General features: G+C 39.0%; 2 protein-coding genes and 4 non-coding genes across 10 annotated transcripts; 1 reads left to right on the forward strand and 5 right to left on the reverse strand.

Annotated features, from left to right (window-relative positions):
• Window positions 1–157: 157 nt before the first annotated feature.
• On the reverse strand, window positions 158–6,115 carry RPL4 (ribosomal protein L4). Its single transcript, XM_049812193.1, has 10 exons — window positions 5,978–6,115; window positions 4,302–4,473; window positions 3,345–3,451; window positions 2,774–2,912; window positions 2,127–2,251; window positions 1,618–1,747; window positions 1,037–1,193; window positions 762–845; window positions 439–559; window positions 158–350 (listed from the first exon to the last, which is right to left on the reverse strand). The coding sequence occupies exons 1-10, from the start codon at window positions 5,978–5,980 to the stop codon at window positions 237–239; spliced, it is 1,152 nt and encodes a 383-aa protein (XP_049668150.1). The 5' UTR covers window positions 5,981–6,115; the 3' UTR covers window positions 158–236.
• LOC126044159 (small nucleolar RNA SNORD18) lies at window positions 1,502–1,572 on the reverse strand. The gene has a single exon (XR_007507594.1). It is a non-coding gene; the product is annotated as a small nucleolar RNA SNORD18 (small nucleolar RNA).
• Window positions 2,978–3,077, reverse strand: LOC126044160 (small nucleolar RNA SNORD16). Its single transcript, XR_007507595.1, has one exon. It is a non-coding gene; the product is annotated as a small nucleolar RNA SNORD16 (small nucleolar RNA).
• Window positions 3,532–3,603, reverse strand: LOC126044170 (small nucleolar RNA SNORD18). The gene has a single exon (XR_007507605.1). It is a non-coding gene; the product is annotated as a small nucleolar RNA SNORD18 (small nucleolar RNA).
• On the reverse strand, window positions 4,545–4,645 carry LOC126044161 (small nucleolar RNA SNORD16). Its single transcript, XR_007507596.1, has one exon. It is a non-coding gene; the product is annotated as a small nucleolar RNA SNORD16 (small nucleolar RNA).
• Window positions 6,116–6,132: 17 nt separating the features above from the next.
• Window positions 6,133–18,135, forward strand: ZWILCH (zwilch kinetochore protein). 5 transcript variants are annotated; one of them, XM_049812188.1, is made up of 18 exons: window positions 6,133–6,268; window positions 6,734–6,785; window positions 8,024–8,119; window positions 8,236–8,354; window positions 9,048–9,244; window positions 9,761–9,840; window positions 10,145–10,300; window positions 10,541–10,612; window positions 10,946–11,039; window positions 11,941–11,996; window positions 13,309–13,411; window positions 14,455–14,534; window positions 14,754–14,910; window positions 15,893–15,921; window positions 16,345–16,481; window positions 16,782–16,877; window positions 16,967–17,085; window positions 17,760–18,135. In XM_049812188.1, exons 3-18 carry the CDS (start codon window positions 8,096–8,098, stop codon window positions 17,849–17,851), a joined length of 1,611 nt encoding a protein of 536 aa, XP_049668145.1. In that variant the 5' UTR covers window positions 6,133–6,268; window positions 6,734–6,785; window positions 8,024–8,095; the 3' UTR covers window positions 17,852–18,135. The 5 variants fall into 5 exon arrangements, with proteins under 5 accessions (XP_049668145.1, XP_049668143.1, XP_049668141.1 ...); XM_049812184.1 differs by lacking the exon at window positions 6,133–6,268 and adding an exon at window positions 6,287–6,529; XM_049812186.1 differs by lacking the exons at window positions 6,133–6,268; window positions 16,782–16,877 and adding an exon at window positions 6,284–6,529.
• The last annotated feature ends 338 nt before the right edge of the window (window positions 18,136–18,473 follow it).

Here is an 18,473-nt window from a genome sequence, read left to right on the forward strand (position 1 = left end):
CCGCTTATCGTCACGGCCGCTTTAAAGGGGAAGGAGAAGGGCTTCGGAAAACAGGACTGCAAAGACCACCCCCTCTTTTTTCACTCTTTAAGGAGTTCCCATTTTAAAACCTGCTCGAAAACGGACAACCGCGTCAAAAAACATATGACAGCACGGCTCTGTTCCAATAAAATTTATTAGTTGTAAATGCACAGTACAGTTTTCTGCACTCAAACAGATAAAGTACTGCACCGGGTTTACGCTTCGGCCTTCGCCTTCGCCGCTGTCTTGGCTGCGGTCTCTGCCTTGGGCCCCGCCGGGACCTTGGCCGCGAGCTTGGCCTTGGCTTTCTTCTCTTCCTTAAGTTTATGCTAAAAAAAGACAAAAAAAGATCATCAGGCACATAATCTGAACTACTAAAACCAATTTCAGCTGTTACCGGCTTCTCCGCTCACTCACATTTTGCGCGTGGCGCAGAATGGTGTTGCGTCGCATCGTTTTGGCATAGGGGTTCAGCTTGATCATGATTCTCAGATTCTTCAGTGGATTCTTCTTCAGGACTCTGCGGCGAATCTTCTTCCTGAAAAGAACAGGCATGAATCAAGACCTCATTTCACAACTCAAGTTCTGCTAGATGTTCCCTGAAATTTGGGGAACCATAATTCCTAGTATTTATACCCAGAAGCTAAAGAAAACCCAGCCCTGTCTGACATCCCAATGCAGAGAGATTTCTGATCTGCTAAAGAGACTGCACTTCACAGTCGTTAGAGAAAAATCATTACTTCGGAGCACGCAGCGCCTTCTGGATTTCCTGGCTTCTCATGATTCTTCCAATGTCCGTATTGGTCATCTTATGCATTGGCAGGCTGTGGAACAAACGTTCATAGGGTAAGTTGGACGATAAAAACCACGGCTAGTTTACTGAAAAGAGGCATTTGGGGAAAAAATATTATTATTAATTTTCCACCTCCAAGCAGAAGCAGCTGTGACACTAACGGTTGCTCTCCCAAGCCTGTTCCACCCTGTTCCCTTCTCCCCGACGCTGGGCTGTGCTTACTTGTAGTCGCTCTTCAGCGTAGCAGCTTTGCGCCAGGTGCCATACAAATCATCCAGCTTGCGGAAAGCGCTTTCTGTCCAAATGCAGAAACGCCCAACGTGGCCCCCGGGAGCAAGTCTCAGCAGGTTCAGCTTGTTCACGTCAAGAAGAGTAATTCCTACAGAAAAAAACCAGACAAACTGATCCCTTTGATTGGGAATTAAAATCAAGGAATGCAAGACTAAGCAATAAACAGAGGAGATAGTACGCAGAAACAGATAGGGCCTTATTAGCTCTTACACTACAGTTACACCTACGTACGAAAACCTGTTGAATTTTTTAAACGAATTATCAGCCTTTTCCCAGGAACAGACAGCCTCATTTTTAACTGCTCCAAACGCAGTTTAGGGTTGGTGTAACATTTGTCATGAACATCCTCAACATCACCGAAACAGGTTCTTAGAAAGAATGCATTAGCTACTTCAGTGAGTCAGAACTTCCACAAAATCATGTGTTTCAGAAACACGGACCAATGAAGTGGAATCTCATCATTCTCAGCAGTCTCCCAACAAAAGAGTAAGTGTGCCCCAAGTTGAAGTTACCTGGAATATTCCGGAAAGCTCTAATGATACCGTTGTCCTCGTTGTAGATGATGCACGGTCCCCTGCGCTGGATGCGACGGCGATTCCTCATTTTACCCTTTCCGGCCCGCATACGCTGGGAGGCATAAACCTATATAAAAATGAAACTCGTGAATTCAAAATAGTCCAAATCCCACTAGTAAGACACAAGAAAACTGCTTTAGTCAGAACTTTACAATCATCACTGGTTATCTGAAACACGGACCAGTGAGAAGTTAATTCGTAAGAGTCAAAAAAAAGAGCTATTAACATTAAGCAACACTGAAATGAAGACAACTACATAAAGCAGCGCAGTAAGAAATTTACTTTGCTTAAACTCTTTTTTTTACAGTTCCTTGTAGTTTTGTTACAAAGGGATTTCTAGCAGTATCAAATCAAAACAGAACTCACTCTTTGGAATTCCTACTGTAACAACGGCAGAGTCAAATAACCTGGATTTCGCTCTTCAGAACATTCCTGTAGAAACTCACCTTTTTGATGTCATTCCAAGCTTTAAGCTTCTTAAGAAGGAGAACAGCTTCCTTGGTTTTCTTGTAACTCTCAACTTTGTCCTCAACAACCAGAGGAAGTTCTGGAATCTCCTCAATGCGGTGGCCTAGCGAAGATTTTACAAGACACTAAGTTACCCACCGATTTTGGCTGTATGCATATCTCAGGGTTATTGCCTTGTGTATTCAGAAATGATACAAAGTGATAAACAGTGGAAATTAAATTCATCATCTCACAGTCAGGCGTAGTAATTACGTGTCTTATGGGTCTGCCTCCAACACTACTTTCTGTAGCTGAGTAAATATCAAGCAAATCTTCGGCTTCCACGAACAGAAATCAAACTACCATGTGATTCAAAATCCAATTTCAGTTTCCATAAACTGCACAGACAAGATTCGTGTCAGCAACGCATGCAAAAGCACCTCAGTGTCACCGAACTTCCACCACCATACTTTCCCAAGTTGTACATAAGAAGAATACCCCCCTACTGAAGAACAGACTGTCTCTTAAACTCTTTAAAAGAGAATTTAGTTATGCCAGAGAAAGATTTCAAGTAATCGCATAGTAACTGATACTGCTCAGGGAATGTAAAACCACTGGCAAACATTTCCAGAGACAGAATTCCCACCTTTAGACATGACCAGTGCTGGAAGAGCTGACGCTGCCAGAGCAGAACAGATGGCATAACGCTTTTGAGTTGTATTCACTCTACGGTGCCAGCGCCGCCAAGTCTTGGTTGGGGCAAACATGCGGCCTCCACGACACATCTAGGCATCTACAGTTAAGAACAATATTTTTGAAGCCTCTTTTTCTAGCATGACTCTCCAATACTTGCTCAGCATTAACTGTTCGTCAACCATCTGTACCAGTATGCTGACAGCAGGCAACTGTCACTGAGCACAGAGTAAGACGCAAATTACGACATCATGGCAAGACTGTATCACGAGATTCAAGATATCCACGCTTTTGCAGTGGTGGTGGTGAAATCAATGAAAGCTGCTCTTCATTAATGCAAGTCTGAATTTGCACACAGAAGGTTCTAATGACATTACAAATTACCCAAAGCTGGTGGTCCAGATCACTGCAGGTGGGCATTACCTCAAGCAGAAGATTCCACTTCACATTTAGATACTTAAAAATAATTCTTCTGCTTGACGAGTTCAGTGCACCTGACACAAGCGGCAGCTATGAAAGGATACATTTCCAAAGGCACCCTGGCCAGAGCGGTGAGTTCCACCACCTCGTACTCGAGGAATACGAGCAACGGCTCTCCCAGTCCCCCAAGATTCGGCACTGGTCTGATGACCTGGAACAGAACGATTTTAATTCAGACACTGACAACACTGCAATTTCCCCAAAGTCACAGATATGTGGAATTCAAGAGCACCAATCAGAACTTCCACTGTTATCATGTGTTTCAGAAACACGGACCAATGAAGTGGAATCTCATCATTTCAGCAAAACAAGTCCTGATCAGGTAAATTAACTCTTACCATATTAAGGATCTGCTTAGGTCAGAATCAAGTATGTTAACATGCTCATTTCTAAGCTTGATCCTCAATTTGGAGGTCTGAATTGGCACTGCTGTTCCTCGTGGGTTAAAATGTTTATGTGAAACACCCATCAGAAATAAACTTGAAAATGCATGTTCCTAGCACAGATTTCTTGGGAAACCGAAGCTGTCTGCACCTACAAGCTTCTGAAAACTCTAACAAATGCCCATTTGCATAGGTTTCTTCTTGGCAAACGCCTCAGGTAAGTCTCATGTGGTCAACATGGAGCAGGGATTATAAAGTAGTTTTTCATCACAGTTTTGCGCCTGATACACTTTCAGATATTCTGTGTTCTTCTTGCAAAAGAATGTAGATTCTACTCGAGGACCTAGGCGCCATGATGCTTTCAGTAATATACATTTCAGGTTAGACCCCAGAGACTCCAAAACTTTTACAACACCTTGCTGTTCTTCCCAATAATAAAAAAGTGATATTTTACAAAATCTAAAATCAGATTGTTAATAACTAGAACAGTTGCCTTGCCTTCTACATGGAATCCCACTGAACAGTGCTTCTCTTCTTTCAATTCTAAATCTGTTTCCATTTCAGCCCACCTATATTAAAGTCAAAAGCATTTCTGTCCATTTTGTGGAACAGCCATACCTGCAAGTTCACTGACAGCGTAGGGCTGCCTGTTGTTCTTGCGCAAATTGGTGTGAACGAAGTTCACAACATCGGGGCGAATGGGAGCCTTGAACACAGCAGGCAAGGTGACATTTTTGCCTGATGCTTCCCCCTTCTCAGAGTAGACGGATATTAACGGTCGAGCACAAGCCTGAAAAAGAAAATGGAAAAACTCTTAAGCACAAGTTAAGTAAATTGCTAGCATTCAAATTCTTCAAATATTGCTCAGAATGAAGGGGTCTTCAATTCAACAGTGCCAGCTTGCTGACAGCAGGCAACTGTCACTGAACACTGGATAAGACGCAAATTACATCATCATAGCAATACTTTTCATGTAAAATAGTTCTCCACAGCACAATCTACATTGAGAAAACTATACCTGAGGTTTGAAATTCAATAGATTTCCAAGTCACTTGGGTAAAATTAATCTAGAATTGAATCGCTGGGCTTTTTAGTAACACCTTCTAAACTACTTCCTATTTACCATTAAGAAAGCCTATATAAAGCCCACCTGTGTTTATTCAGTTAACCAAAAGCTTATTATTTAGATTATGTTTAACAGTTGAAATGCTGCAACCAACTTCTCTAATATAGTACACACAGACTCACAATGACTACAAGCAATCAAACTTAGCATCAGAGTGAATTCTGTGTTTAGTCTGGGCCCTCTGAACAACCCCTGGTGCCTCAAAATTTGCGAGCGGAAAAATTCAACTGCTAGCAGCACCGGCTTCCTTTCAAAAAGCTGAAAAGACATCCAATATCATCTTGCCGGTCTGAACAGCACCCTTTAAAAAAGAATCTTTTAGCACTACACTGTATTTGTTATTTATTAAATAGCTCAGGGCAGTAGTACAGGCAAAGCATGTTCCTTCCCTTTCCTCTCTGCAATTCATTTTAGAGGTATTAAAAATACTAAATAACTCAAAACTAAGCAGCTAATCGCAATGAAAGCGCTAGCTATGTATCTAACACTCGTTACTAGCAAAGCACTGACTCCCGGAGTTAGTGCAGAGACCCCAACACAAGCAAGCAACAAACTTGATCAGGGTGAAGGAACCAGAACACAATCTGAATTGTATTAGCAAGAAAAGCTGTTCATTCGCAACCTGGTTCCAGACCTCCTTCAAGGCCTCTTAAGCCTGTTTCGAAGTAAGAGGTTAGGAAAAAACCCCACCCAAAACCAGGAATGGGTTTTACAAACCATTCTTCCACTTTAAGTGGGCTCAAAAGCTTCCACGTGGCTTTGTTTCGCTTTAGAGAAATACATGAGAAACATAAAAAAGCCCTGCCACAAGGCGATGCGGGCCCCGTCTCCCACACTGCCCGAGGAAAGGGCGACTTCCAAAGGATCAAGCCAACCTCTCGGCCACGACCCCCTCTGCGGCCCGCGCCGGCCCCTCTTCAGCCCGCTCGCCCGCCAGCCGCCCGGCACGGCCTTCCCGCACGGGTTCCACGCGGCAGGCCGAACGCTGAGGGCTCCAAAATGGCGGCCGGCCAGCCGGCCGCCCCACGCCTCCAGCCCTCGGGCTTGCCCGCGGCACGCCTCTGCCCGCCGGGACTGGCTCCCACCAACTTAGACCCACTACCCAACCCGGCCCACCGGCGGCCCCAGCCCCTCTGGGCCCGCCGGGCTCCCGCGACCCGCTCCTCACCATGGTGGCGGCGGCGGAGCGTCTCGTGCTCCCGCCCGACTCCGCCGCAGCCCCGACCGGAAAAGGAAGGACGCGTTACTCTCTCTTCATTACAAGCGACCTCCTTCCGCACCCGGCCCGCCGCCTACTGCCGCGCCGGCCGGTCGGCTCCTGACCCCGGCCATGCTCCGAGCCCCTTCGCCTACTCCACGACGGGCGGTGCCGAGCCCTCTCCCTCCGGGCGCCTCAGTCTCGCTCAGCCGCCTCCCCAACCGGGGGACTCTTTTCTGGCGGAGGGATTCGGCGTGATGGGTCAGCCAGTCTTACAGAAATTATAAAATTTTTAAGGCTTTTTTTTTTTTCCACGGGGAGGCGCGCGGCGCAAATAAATATCAATAAAACCCACCCCTGGGGGGGTGAAAATAATATTTTTTTGGTCTTCCTCAGGCAGACCGCCCCGGATGTAGCGCCGGGGGGGGGTAGGAGAGGCGCGCTGTTCGGTTTGCGGCGGGCGGTGATGGCCGCGGAGCGGCGGCGGCGGGCGGCTGCCGAGCTGTACGGCCGCCTTCTCCGGTGGGTCTCGGCCCTCCGCGGGCGCGGGACGGCGTCTGCCTGCCTTGAGGGGCCGCTCTGCTGAGGGAAGCTGGCTGGGGCGGGGGTGCCGAGCGGGGCCCCGGCTTGTGGGGAGGCTGCTGAGCCTCTGCAGTTAAGCTTACTGTTTAATGAGGAATGCGGAGGAAAAAACTTTATGTAGCTTAACGTTTTCTTTTCTTTCAGAATATACGAAGAAGGAAGGGAAAGTACCCCCGAACACCCCTGTCTCTTTGAGGTAAATACATATGTGAAAATACAGTTATGTAACCTGAGTCTGTATGTTAAAACGCGCAGGCACTGATCAACAGCTGAGATATGTGCGGGGATATCACGTCAAAAGGAAAGTTCACCTCAGCAATACCTCTTTAGATCGACTTTTACTTCAGGACGGAGAAGCAGACCCGGGAACCAGAGTGCCGCCTTCCCAGGGCCAGCGCCAGCCTTCACCTCCCCCCTCATACCTGCATTCCACCTGATTTTTTGCACCTGTTAACAGTTGACTTGTTTAAAATGGTTGTAAGGATCAAGTACAGGCGAGAGCCTTATGTGGTGGGGGTCGTGTGAAGTGCAGAAGGTGGGTGAGACTGTATGGGGCTGCTGGGAGGGGAGGAAAGAGCTGCCACAGCAGCTACCCTTCTCGGCAGCAATCTGACTGTGATCAGGTAGTATTTTATGCTTCAAACTTGCAGTCTCTAATGGCATGTGTTTTATCTAAGTACTTTTATGGGGAGTGGGATATGTGTATGAAAATAGCAATTGTTTCTAATGGCTTTTGGAACATAGGAATGGCTGGAGGAAAATCTCTGGTGCTATTTAGCTGTACTAATCTTGGGATTTACTTAAGTTTGATAGTAGTTTGAAAATAAAATCAGGTGATTATTTAAATATACAGTAATGTGAAAAACAGGCTAGATATGAAGAATCAAGCAATAACTCTCTATGAGTATGGAAAAGCCGAAGTAAAGATTGATATTCTTTCATTCTCGAGAACAGGCTTGAGTTATTTTATGTCTCCAAACAGCATTTAGAACTCTCACAAGACATTCAGAGATGTGATCGATTGATATTTAAAGTTACTTTAAACGTAGACTCTATCTCAAGGATATCTGGTGACTGTAGTTGCTAATTGACAGCAATGATCCCACATATCTTGGATTATCTGAAGCTTTGTTCATCGAACCAAACTTCAGTTTCTCATAGAATGAACCTGTTAAAGATTCAGTTGTCTATGTTGGTTAGTTGAAAGTTGTTGCGTTGTCACAGTTGATTTGATTCCACCTATGGCATGCAGTAACGGTTCTCCTGAAGTAAGAAAGCCTTAGATTTGTGAGTGGTTGCAATAGGGTTGGAAAACAGTTTGTGGAATCAGTTAATTTTGCAATTTCTGGTACAAAGAAATTGCTGAAATGCAGCATTTATATGTAGTGTATTAAAAAGTTTTTAATTTTTTTTTTTAACTTTTTTTTTTACCAGACTGATGTAGAGATCTGTTTGATTGGTGGTAGTCACAAAAGTCCCATTGAAAGATTTTGGAATGGCAACAACATGATATATATTTTGCAGAAAGCAGTAAGTGTATATCTTAGTTGTTAATTTTTTTAAATGTACTCTAGGCTTTTGAATTCCCATCACATATTTTCCCATACCTTGCGTTTTTTTGACTTACCTATGCATTTCTCTAAAAGAGACACAATGAAGAAAGTGATGCAATGGAAGAATCAAAACCAGATGATGCTATTTATGCCTCTGAGCTTTTACCAAAGGAGAGTTCTGGACCAGTGGCTCTTTCTGTTAGAAGAGCAAAGTAAGTGTCAAAGGTCTGCCTACCCTTTTCAATGTAATTTTCTTTTGTAACTTTTGTGTCTCTTCCTAATATTCAGAACCTGTATTATTTTCAGTCCCCCAAAATTAAATTACTCACTAGTGTAGTGAGGCAATGTGACTTTTTCATCCTGCAAAATGGCCTCCCCTGGCTAAAAGTGTTCCTAACAAAGTAGCTAAAGTCAAGGTACTGGAAAAGCACTTAAGCTGTGCCATTAGATTAATGGGACTGTCTGGGTGTAGGTGAGCAAAGAAAGCTTACTAAGACTTCAATGCTTGTTTTTGTAAGTCGTCTTTAAAAAAAAAAAAAAAAAAAAAATCTGACTGGGGTCATTGGCTGTTATTAAAATACCAAGGTATGGCACCAAAACATGGCGACTAGTTTAACTTATCCTTTTAATATGCTTAAAATGTAAAATTCAATTATGCTTTTAGAATCTTTACATTAAGATATTACATGAAATATATCTCAGTTATGATATCTTACTTCTTCCTTCGTGACTTCGTTTTTCTGCCTGTAAAAAGAGGATTATAATACTGCATTCTTTTTGTAAAATGATTTGATGTCTGCTAATGAAGCATGGTAGATAGGAGTTAAGTTTTATGTAAGGGATAGATTTAGCTATACTTGCTGGCATCTTTTTTTTTTTTTCTTTTTTCCTCTTCATACTTCTAGGCAGTTGATTTCCTTATATACAATGGTCCAAAATCCGAATATGACCCACTTGAACATAAGTGACCTGGTTGTGCTTCCTCCTCTCTGGATAAGGTGTGACGGTTCTGATCCTGAACATACTTGTTGGCTTGGAGCTGAGCCTCTCAAAGCTGGAAACAAAATTACAGGGATCAATTTTTATATGGTTACATGTGATGGTAAGGTTATATGTTACACATAAAATTAAATAAGAAGACTTAAAAATGTGGGAATATTGATGTAGCCATGCTATCTTTGTGCTTTGTGTGATGTTGGCTTGGTACTGCTCTATATTCCTTGTTTTAAAAGATGAGGGGAGGGTGGGAGGGGAAGACAGAGAAAAGAAAAATGTTTTTAACCCATGCTGTGTGGGGGCAATAATTTTTTAATGCACTTAATGCAACAGTATCTGTGCAGGCCCACCTTCACTCAGGTGCAATAACTGAGCAAATTTAAAGTGCTACCATTCAACTCCTTATACAAGCACTGACTCTTACTAAACATTTACATGTTAACATCAGCTCTTATTATCAATAGGACAAATACAAGAAGAATGCCTGCTTTCTAAAGGACAATGAGTCGTACTTGACCAAATGGAGTATTTGAGAATTAATTTTAAGCGCCAATTGAATTGTGTCAAATGATTATTTCTTTTTTTAATTTATTTTTTGATTCTTACTTTTTTCTTTTCCTAGGTCCTACAGCTGATAAAACCTATTTTGCAAACCTGGAAGAGCTCAAAATGGCACATAAAATGAAGCATCATTCATCCATTGTAGGTTTTTACAGTCTGTCATGTCTCCAATCTAAGTTTAAAAACTCTGGTTTTGGATTTATGATACTGGTTTTGGGGAGCTTTATAGATTCTACTTAGAAACTCACCTTAATATGATTCTATAGTATAATAGTCCCTTTTGAAGTAACATTTGAGTTCCCTATGTTGTAATGCATTTGTCTGATATTAGCCCTTTTTGTGTGTGTGGAATGCTTTTAAAATTATTTTGCATGCATACAAAACAATGAATGTTGTGGGTTTGTTTGTTTTGTTTTTTGGTTTTTTTTAAATCTGTTTATTCTAGGTGGTGACAAAAGGATTTGCTCAGTATGAACTTATTAGAGCTGCTGTAATAGAGGACACAATTGTAGAATCTGAAAGCAATATATATGTTGATATTACATGGAATACTGTAGATAAGATTCTGGAGACACCCCCACTAGTTTCAGCTGCCACACTGGTAAGTCAAGAGGAAAAAGCAAACAAACCCAAACTTTTTCCACAGTTTACATCATGAGTAGTGTAAAGGATAGAAAATAAGTTTGACTCGTGACATTTGCATTTATTGTTCTGTATATAAGCAACACAATGTGTTCATAATCTAAATTATAAATTATGCTAATATGCATTTCACTAATGAAAATTTTAGGACACTTGATTTCTAAAGTTTGAAACTGACATAAACTTCTGGAACTTTCAGAATATTACACTGGAGTCTGGGGACCCCAGAAGTCCTGTATATCAGCTATATAGAGAACTGCAGTTTCTCCTTGTAAGTATAAGTGAAGAATTCCAATTTCAGATTTACATGGAATGGTGATTTTATGTGTTAATAATTTACTCTATTTAAAACTTCATCAGATGTTTCAAAGATAACTTTAAGCTTTTATTTTAGAATAAAATTTGAGTTCAGTTTTAGGAATCTCAAATACAAGGCTTATGAATGCCAAAGCCAGGAAATTCAAGAAGTTTCTAAATTCATGGTTAGCTGTACAGAGAGAGATGTATGATTCTTGGAGAAGTTAACTACATTTTGAAGTATGACACATGCAGAACCTCAAATAAGAACTGATTTGTGTTGTTTTGATTTCCATGCTGCCTTTAGGCTTTGGCGGAAGGTTTGAAGACCAGTGTGACTGAGTGGCCTGAGCCATTAGAGTCTGAATCAGCTGTTGAACTGGTCCAGGAATTTCTCACTGGTAATTGCTGCTTGTTACATGGGGAGAGAGGGATGTCACCTTTCACAGAAATAAAAGGAAATTCCACATACATTTTTTTAAAGTATTTGGTTTAGAGATGTTAATTTCTATGCTATAACCACCTGCAGAAAGTAGTTAAATAGGTTAGTCAGTACATCACTGTCATTTTTCTTTGTCCTAATATCTTGTATAAAAGTAATAATTGTTTCTTTATAAAATGACACAATTATGTTTAAAAAGCAATTGAGAGAGTTCTGGATGCACCTTTCAAGTTTTGACATGCACATGAACTTCTAAACATGCTAAGTGTCTCTTTGGTGGTGAAAAACAATCCTTTGATGACATCTTAAAATGAAGCATCCAAAATTACTGATTTCTTCTGAAAACTGCTGTGAAGAGTATGTGTCCTGTCAGAAGTTTAAGATATTAGGAAACAAATCTAAAAAGAGAATCAGACGTAGGAATGTGTGAAGGGATTTTCAAATGCAACTGTAAATTTATTTATTTTTTTTGTTAGGATGTAGATACAACTTGTTCAAAAGATAAATCAGACAAAAACTCTTTCTGACAAATCCATGTGGAAGAAAACCAGAGACACTTATTGGACCACCTCCTGCTCCTTACTGCCTCCACACTGGAATTTAAGTTCATACTTAGATAATAGAATGTAGTAAAGTTATATGGGGAAAACATATAGCTTATAATAAAAAATGTTAAGAAATTATCTTTTCAGACTACAACCTTACTCAGTAAAAACAATTTTAAAATGGATAAATTTTGTCTATTAGCCATCTGGGCAGTGTATTTGTTAATTCTGATGTGCCTGGGGATTTATACAATTGGTTTGATGATACTTCTTTTTTTTCCCATAGCAGTGAAATTTATTTTTCTCCTCTGCTAGATTTAAAGAAGAAGCTGGATGGATATTGTATATCGGGAAGCAAGAATGAAACAGAGGTATATGCAATTTCCTACCAATTGTTTTGTCATCTTGTTTCCCTTATAACTGTAGTTATTTCAAGTTTTGAGTTGTATATTATTTATGTACATATGTAAATACGTAGACATAGAGATGTAAAGATAGATTTCTTGCTTTCTGTTTCTGCTGTGTAAAAATAATGGAAGAAGGCCTTACAGGCAAAATTAGGAATTCTATAGCTATCCTCTAATAGAAAGTCTACTAATTTTTACCTTCAGAAAACCTTCCTGTGTTTTTATTCTGAATGGTCTACCACTGTCCATGATACGTATTTTTTATATAATTCAGTGGTGTGGAGCTATTTTGCTTTGCTTCTTACCCTTCCTTTTCACTACCAAAAGCTTGCGACTATAACTGTATTGTATCAACTGCAATCGTACTCCCTTGTCTTAACTGTTGTCTGTCATCTCCTAAAGCTATCAGTCTCATGATGTCCTCGTTTCTTCCAGGAATTCTGACCTTTGTGCTATTGCATTCTATCATTAATTTGCTTTTCTTGCCTAATTTAATGATTTGGGGCCAACTTAATGATATCAATTGGATATCTGTCCTATTTATCTAGAGGTTTATGATATTCTAAGGCAATGGAGAAATTCAAATTATAAAAATGTCTTCAGTTATACTAACATTTTTTGCCCCTTTCAGCCTACAAGGAAAGGTTTGCATCTTTTTCCTATTGAGAGGGAAGTTGCATTTTGTTGATAAGCTAAAAATATAATGATTTCTGTATCAGCTAAACCAAAAATATTCAGGATCAGGATAACAGAAGAATAGTTCTCTGCTCTGAGAATCTATGTATGTATTAATTTTGGTGTCCCAGGGCACTGCTAGGTATACATACAGTTATTTAGTCATCTGTGAGTTCAGTGTAGCATAGGTCATATTCTGAGTTAGTACTTACTGGACTGTATTCTTGCTATTTACTAATGTTCCATGCATCGTGTCATTGTAAGGTGAAAAGGACCATCTTGAGCTAAGGAGTTGGATTTTATTAGATAAACTGGTTGAGCTTTAGTTGGCTATGATCAAAAGTCTTTCTGATAGTAGGCTTCACTTCCTGGTCCGAAGCTAGCAATTATCCAGTGTGATAATTCTGAAAAGAATTAGTCTCACTTTTAAATAAAAATAGGCTTCCAAATTACTATGCACTAGTAGTTTCTCTGAAGTAGTTTCCCTGGAAAAGGGGAAAAATTAGTGATGCACCCGATTCTGATCTTGAGAAAATTCTAATTCATAAGGTCTTTGAATCTTAGGCATCCTTTTTTACTTAAGACAAACAAACTCTTTCAGAAAATCAAATGTGACACAGCTGCAGTGGACAGTTCAATAAAATCAATCTTCAGTGAGCGAGGAGACCTGGATTTTGCTGAACAATTATGGTGCAAAATGAGAAGTAAGTGTATTGTGGGTTTTTGCCCCCCTCAATTCTGTTCTCTGTTATCTACTATACTGTATTGCTTTCTCAGTGAGATGAATATAAATTTCTCTGAGTTTTAAGGACTGACTGATCAGCTCTTCAGAAAATTATCAGCAGGCTTTTTCTAGAAGAGCTAATTTTAGGTATGTAAGATGATACACTTTCTTATGACATATAAAGGTAAACCAACATCTAGCAGGAGATACTATATTTCATTTTATTTGGTTGTAAAAGGTACTAAACAATCAGTAGTACTCGTGCTCTAAAACTGAAAACTTTATAAAATTTTTGTCTTTCTAGATCTGAAGGACAATTTTTAAGTTGATAAAGCTGCATACAAACTTTTTCATTCTTGTAATACCACTCACAGTCCTTCAGTAAAATACATTTTTATTTAATACTATTTTTTCAGATTACTAATTAACTTTTGTTAAGCTGTTCCAGAGATTATAACAACTCCTTTGTGTTTGAGGGATGGAGTTATGCAATTTTAAATCCCTTTCATTCCTATTAGTGCAACCGCTGTTGTGTTTGAATTGAAACTAGATAGCAAAAATGTACTGTGGTGACTGCAATCTATCCTGCTTCAGGGCAGTGTCAGCTGCACAACGTGTGGAGGCTTTTTTCTTGCTTAGGAAGCAGTTGAATAAATGGATACTAATAGTTCATATTGTAGATAAATGCTGTTCAGTTAAATTTAAAAAATGTGTTGAGTTTCAGTGTACATAGAGAGAATGTAGCCACAATGTGTTACGTGACAACCTGCTTCTGCCATGTGCTGTTCTCTAACAGTCATATGCAGTTCAGTGGTCTCTTGATTATTGTTTCTTTAGAATAATCCTTTTTAAAGTCATCATACGACAAACTTAACAAAAAGCAGTGAAATCTGTCATTTCAGCTATCATTCTGTACATAAGGGGTTTCATTCTTGCAAGTATGTGTTGGCCTGTTAATGATTTAACAGCTAGAGAGAGAGCCTGGATTGATAAAGAAAACATTGCATTTTTTTTTTTCTTAAGGTGTCAGTTCCTATCAGGAGTTGATAGAATGTTTCACACTGATCATAAAATCTCTGGAACATGGTGAGATACAGCCATGGGTATGTATTTGTATTTCGCAATGAATGTTAAAATTTTGAGTTGTTTGAAGTAGAATATAGTTCTTGTCACTTAACTGCCCCTCGTTTCTGTGTTGTATTGTTTTTTAAATTACTTTCACATGTCACAGTTTGCCTCTATTTCCATGGTGCTGTACTTCTAAACAACGTTTATGATGTTTTGTACACTGTTACATCATGAGAAAACTTTCTAATTTTTAGATTCATCAAGGGAGTAGCAGTTTGCTAAGTAAATTGATTCAACAGTCTTATCATGGAAAGATAGAGGTCGTTTCCCTCAGTGGCATCACTCCAATTCAAATGCTCTTGGAGATTGGTTTGGATAAGATGAAGAAGGATTACGTCAGTTTTTTCATAGGTAAGCCTGGTATCTGTTAATGTTATTAGAAATTCAAGAGAAAAGGTATTCCATGCAGAAAATAATGATGTTTTTGGAAACCTTGATCTCACTTCTGCTCCCATCTTCTGAAGTGCTGTTTCTAGCCTCCTTAGTAATTCTACTTTTCAGTTGTATATGGTTTCAAAATTAAAAAAATTAAATATAGCTTGCATAACCATGTATTTCTCTTTAAATTTGAAAAAAAAAAACCACTTTAGGTTGAACTTCAAGTAAAATAAATACCAGTTTTATATAACTGTGGACTGTTTTGTTTTCTTATCTGTTTGCTGTAGGTAAGGGAAATAAGACCCTCATGGTCTTTCTGTCTTTTTCTTTATGGTCTACATGGCTTAAAAGGAAATCAGGCAATGGTATTTATATGTAATAGCTGTGTTTGTAAAGTCTGTAGTATTTAGAAAGGTATTTTTGATTATTCTTATATATTATACTGGAAACAAGCTGGGGTGGAAAGATTTTTGCAAAGTACGCTTTTTCTTGAAATGGTTGTGGCTTTGTTTTCAGTATTATAGCTTTATTTTCTTTCTGAACCTGTGGGAGGAGGGGTTTGTGTTTTACCATTGTTGCTACCCATTTCTTTTTCCTTCATCTCTTAATTTCTTTTTTGCTTTGTCATCCTGTTTTCATTCTTTGTTTCAGTTGCTTTTTTATTATGTCCCTAGGAGGGTGGTTGTCTCAAAGTATGCAGTAGGGTTCTTCATTGTGCAGCCTTGGTAATAAATAAAATAATGCCTCTACCACGTTACTTTACAGGGTTTTTTTCTATTTTTGAATGAGTAATCATGTCAATAAATAACATCACTGTCCTAGTGACTTTGTGCTTTTCTTTAGTAGAATTTCCTGTTTGATCACCTGAATGTTGCTTATATTTCATCTGACACCGTGTAGTAAATTTTAATTATTTCCACCCCCCCCCCCCCCCCCCCCCCCGTTCATTTCACAGGCCAGGAACTTGCAACATTAACCTACTTGGTGAGACGTGTTTTTTTTGTGGTTTGGTTTTCGGGTTTTTTTTGATTGGGGTTTTTTTTCCACTTCTGAAAGCAGTATAAAGTAGAGCACACTTAGCTGATGGTGGGATGCAAGTCATATCATTCCTATAAGCTGAGAAACTGAATTGCAAATCGTGAGGATGGAAAAATATACTGCAGAAATGTCATTATGTTGTTTCCCTATTCGTATATTATTTCCTAGGTATCTGATATGGGTCATTGTCAGGCAGGACAGTGAATCTTTGTTCATACTTTGTTAGCATGGAACTTTGTTCTGATGCTGCTGGGTCATTAAAATTTTGGCTTCTCAAAAGAAATGGGAAAATTATTTTAGTATACTGAGGATGTGTTATGTGTCTGTAGAAACTGTCTAGTTAAGAGCAGAAGCTGTTTGCTGTTCCAGGATTACTTCATTTCCACATCAGTAGATCTACAAGAACAAGTTCATCGTGTTCAAAAGCTTCACCATATGCTGGAAATAATGGTCAGCTGCATAGTCTTACTTCAGTTTAAACATGAGAACCTCTTCCCTTTGACACAGTAATATTTCATTTTTACTTCTTGCTCTTCAAATTACAATAACAAGTAGATTCTCTTCAACAGTTGTAAAGAAACGCTCTTAAAAAAAAACAAAACAAACCAGTTCTCCCTAATGTTGATGATAGTGGGACTGCAGAAGTAGCAGTTGGATCTTCCTGCTAAATTTTGCTTTGTGACTAAAATTAAAAACCAAAGGAAATCATAAAATCTGAAAGCATAGTTAATTTTGCACAAAGTTTATGCAGTATTGCACAAGCATTTCTCCAAAGAAAGTTAGTAACTAGTTGATTCTTATTATAGAATTTGCATGAAGTATTATAAGGAAAATCCTCTAAATGAGAAGCATGTGTTTCAACTGCCAATCAGACCAGCACTTGTCAAGAAGTTCTATCAAAAGTAAGAGAATCTTCAACCTTTGCAGCACTAAAATTCAGATGTCACTTAACACCTGACTGAATTTTGACATTTCTTGTTTATTCTATCAGTGATGACCCAGAAATATGGAAGGTGGACATAAGTAGTGGGCATGGACAGAAGGAGGTTAAAACAACATGGCAAGTTAGTACTAATCCTCCAGTTAAACATATGACATCAAACAATACAGGTGAGGAATATTTGTGGTGACATGAAATAATGGAAGTACACACTTCTAATAAATTCAGTTTTTATACTGGGTTCAGGGGATCTGAACTTTCTTGTATCTTCAGCAAAAGCAAAATAATGTTTTGTTTTTTCTTAAAAGGGTGAGATGGTATTCATAGAATGTAAAAGATTTTCACAAAGTGGTGACTTTCTGCCTTCTCACCTTTGAGTTAGGTTTTTAGAGTTAAAATGACAGAATAGTTCCAAATATGAAATGATTGTTAAATAGTCTACAGAATACCTTATAACTTATTTCTAAAGTCTTTGCCAGTGTGTCTGAGAATGGGTTTGAAGAGAAATTTACCTGTTACTGAATGGTGGTCTCTAGTCAGAGAAGCAAGCAGGTGCTAAGGTGAGAAGACATGCCTTGCTGCAATCAAATGTAGAACAAGTGAAAAAGCATGAGAATGGGGAAGAATTAACCATAAAGACTGAGTATACAAATAATTTGCCTTTTTGGCATGAGGTTTGATGCTTTGGTAAAACTTTCCTGTCATTCTCAGTTTTTGTCATGAAGTGTTCCTTTCAGTAAAACTGAAGTTTTGAAACCAGTTCTTGAAGCTGCTACGTGAACTAATCTCTACAATTTCTCTTTCCAAGAACAGTGACTAATCACATCTTCTTTTGTCTATGCAGGTCTCTTTTCTGATTCCACAGTTAATGGAAGCAGTGAAGAAAGAATGTATTTTATTACAATGGCTAAGTGCAGTCAGGTGCATTTCACATAAATGCATGTTACTTTACAGGCAGGCACTTGGAAGGTACAGTAAAGGGGAAAGTTCAGTATTATCTGTGTTCCAACAGTATATTTAGATTTGAAGAACAGTACATCTTTCCAAGTTATTTGCTTTAGTGTGCTTGAAGTGTGACATACACAGCCATAATTCATGTGTACGCATCTAGTTTGTTTATAAATGTTGTGCAATTATGAATGTACAATATAATTATTTTGAAAATATAGTAGATATTTTTGTGTATTTACAAACATTCAATAAAGTACTGCACTTTGGGATTTTAAATTTTATTTTTATTCATTAAGAATGCAATCAGACACTGTTCAAAATGTGAATTAGCTTAACCCAACAAAACAAGCAATATTGAAATGTTTTCTTGGTGTCAAGTGACATTTCATCATCCAGATATATTTGGAAAGCTGTTCATCCAGGACATTGTGAATTTCTGACAATTTGATTTTCTTTGCCTTCATGTTTATATTTTGGAATATTCTTGGATATACTTCTCTCTCTTCTTCAGATTCATTTTTTCCCTCAGTGCAAAGTGAATTATTTTAACAGTGTTCTCTTGTATGCTTTTGCATAGTTTTCTTGAAAAAAAAAAAACCCAGGTCAA

The sequence above is a fragment of the Accipiter gentilis genome, chromosome 10, assembly GCF_929443795.1.
Source record: "Accipiter gentilis chromosome 10, bAccGen1.1, whole genome shotgun sequence".
Classification (NCBI taxonomy): domain Eukaryota; kingdom Metazoa; phylum Chordata; class Aves; order Accipitriformes; family Accipitridae; genus Astur; species Astur gentilis.

What these genes read in the sequence shown, in the direction of transcription:
- RPL4 (XM_049812193.1), bottom strand. An exon ending in CGCTGTCAGTGAACTTGCAG is followed by an intron (nt 3,452 to 4,301) that starts GTATGGCTGTTC and finishes GTTCTGTTCCAG; the next exon opens with GTCATCAGACCAGTGCCGAA. An exon ending in CTTGGAATGACATCAAAAAG is followed by an intron (nt 1,748 to 2,126) that starts GTGAGTTTCTAC and finishes ATTTTTATATAG; the next exon opens with GTTTATGCCTCCCAGCGTAT.
- ZWILCH (XM_049812184.1), top strand. Translation starts at nt 6,474, where the DNA reads ATGGCCGCGGAGCGGCGGCGGCGGGCGGCTGCCGAGCTGTACGGCCGC. An exon ending in GAAGCAAGAATGAAACAGAG is followed by an intron (nt 11,997 to 13,308) that starts GTATATGCAATT and finishes AAACTCTTTCAG; the next exon opens with AAAATCAAATGTGACACAGC. An exon ending in ATGGTGAGATACAGCCATGG is followed by an intron (nt 14,535 to 14,753) that starts GTATGTATTTGT and finishes TCTAATTTTTAG; the next exon opens with ATTCATCAAGGGAGTAGCAG.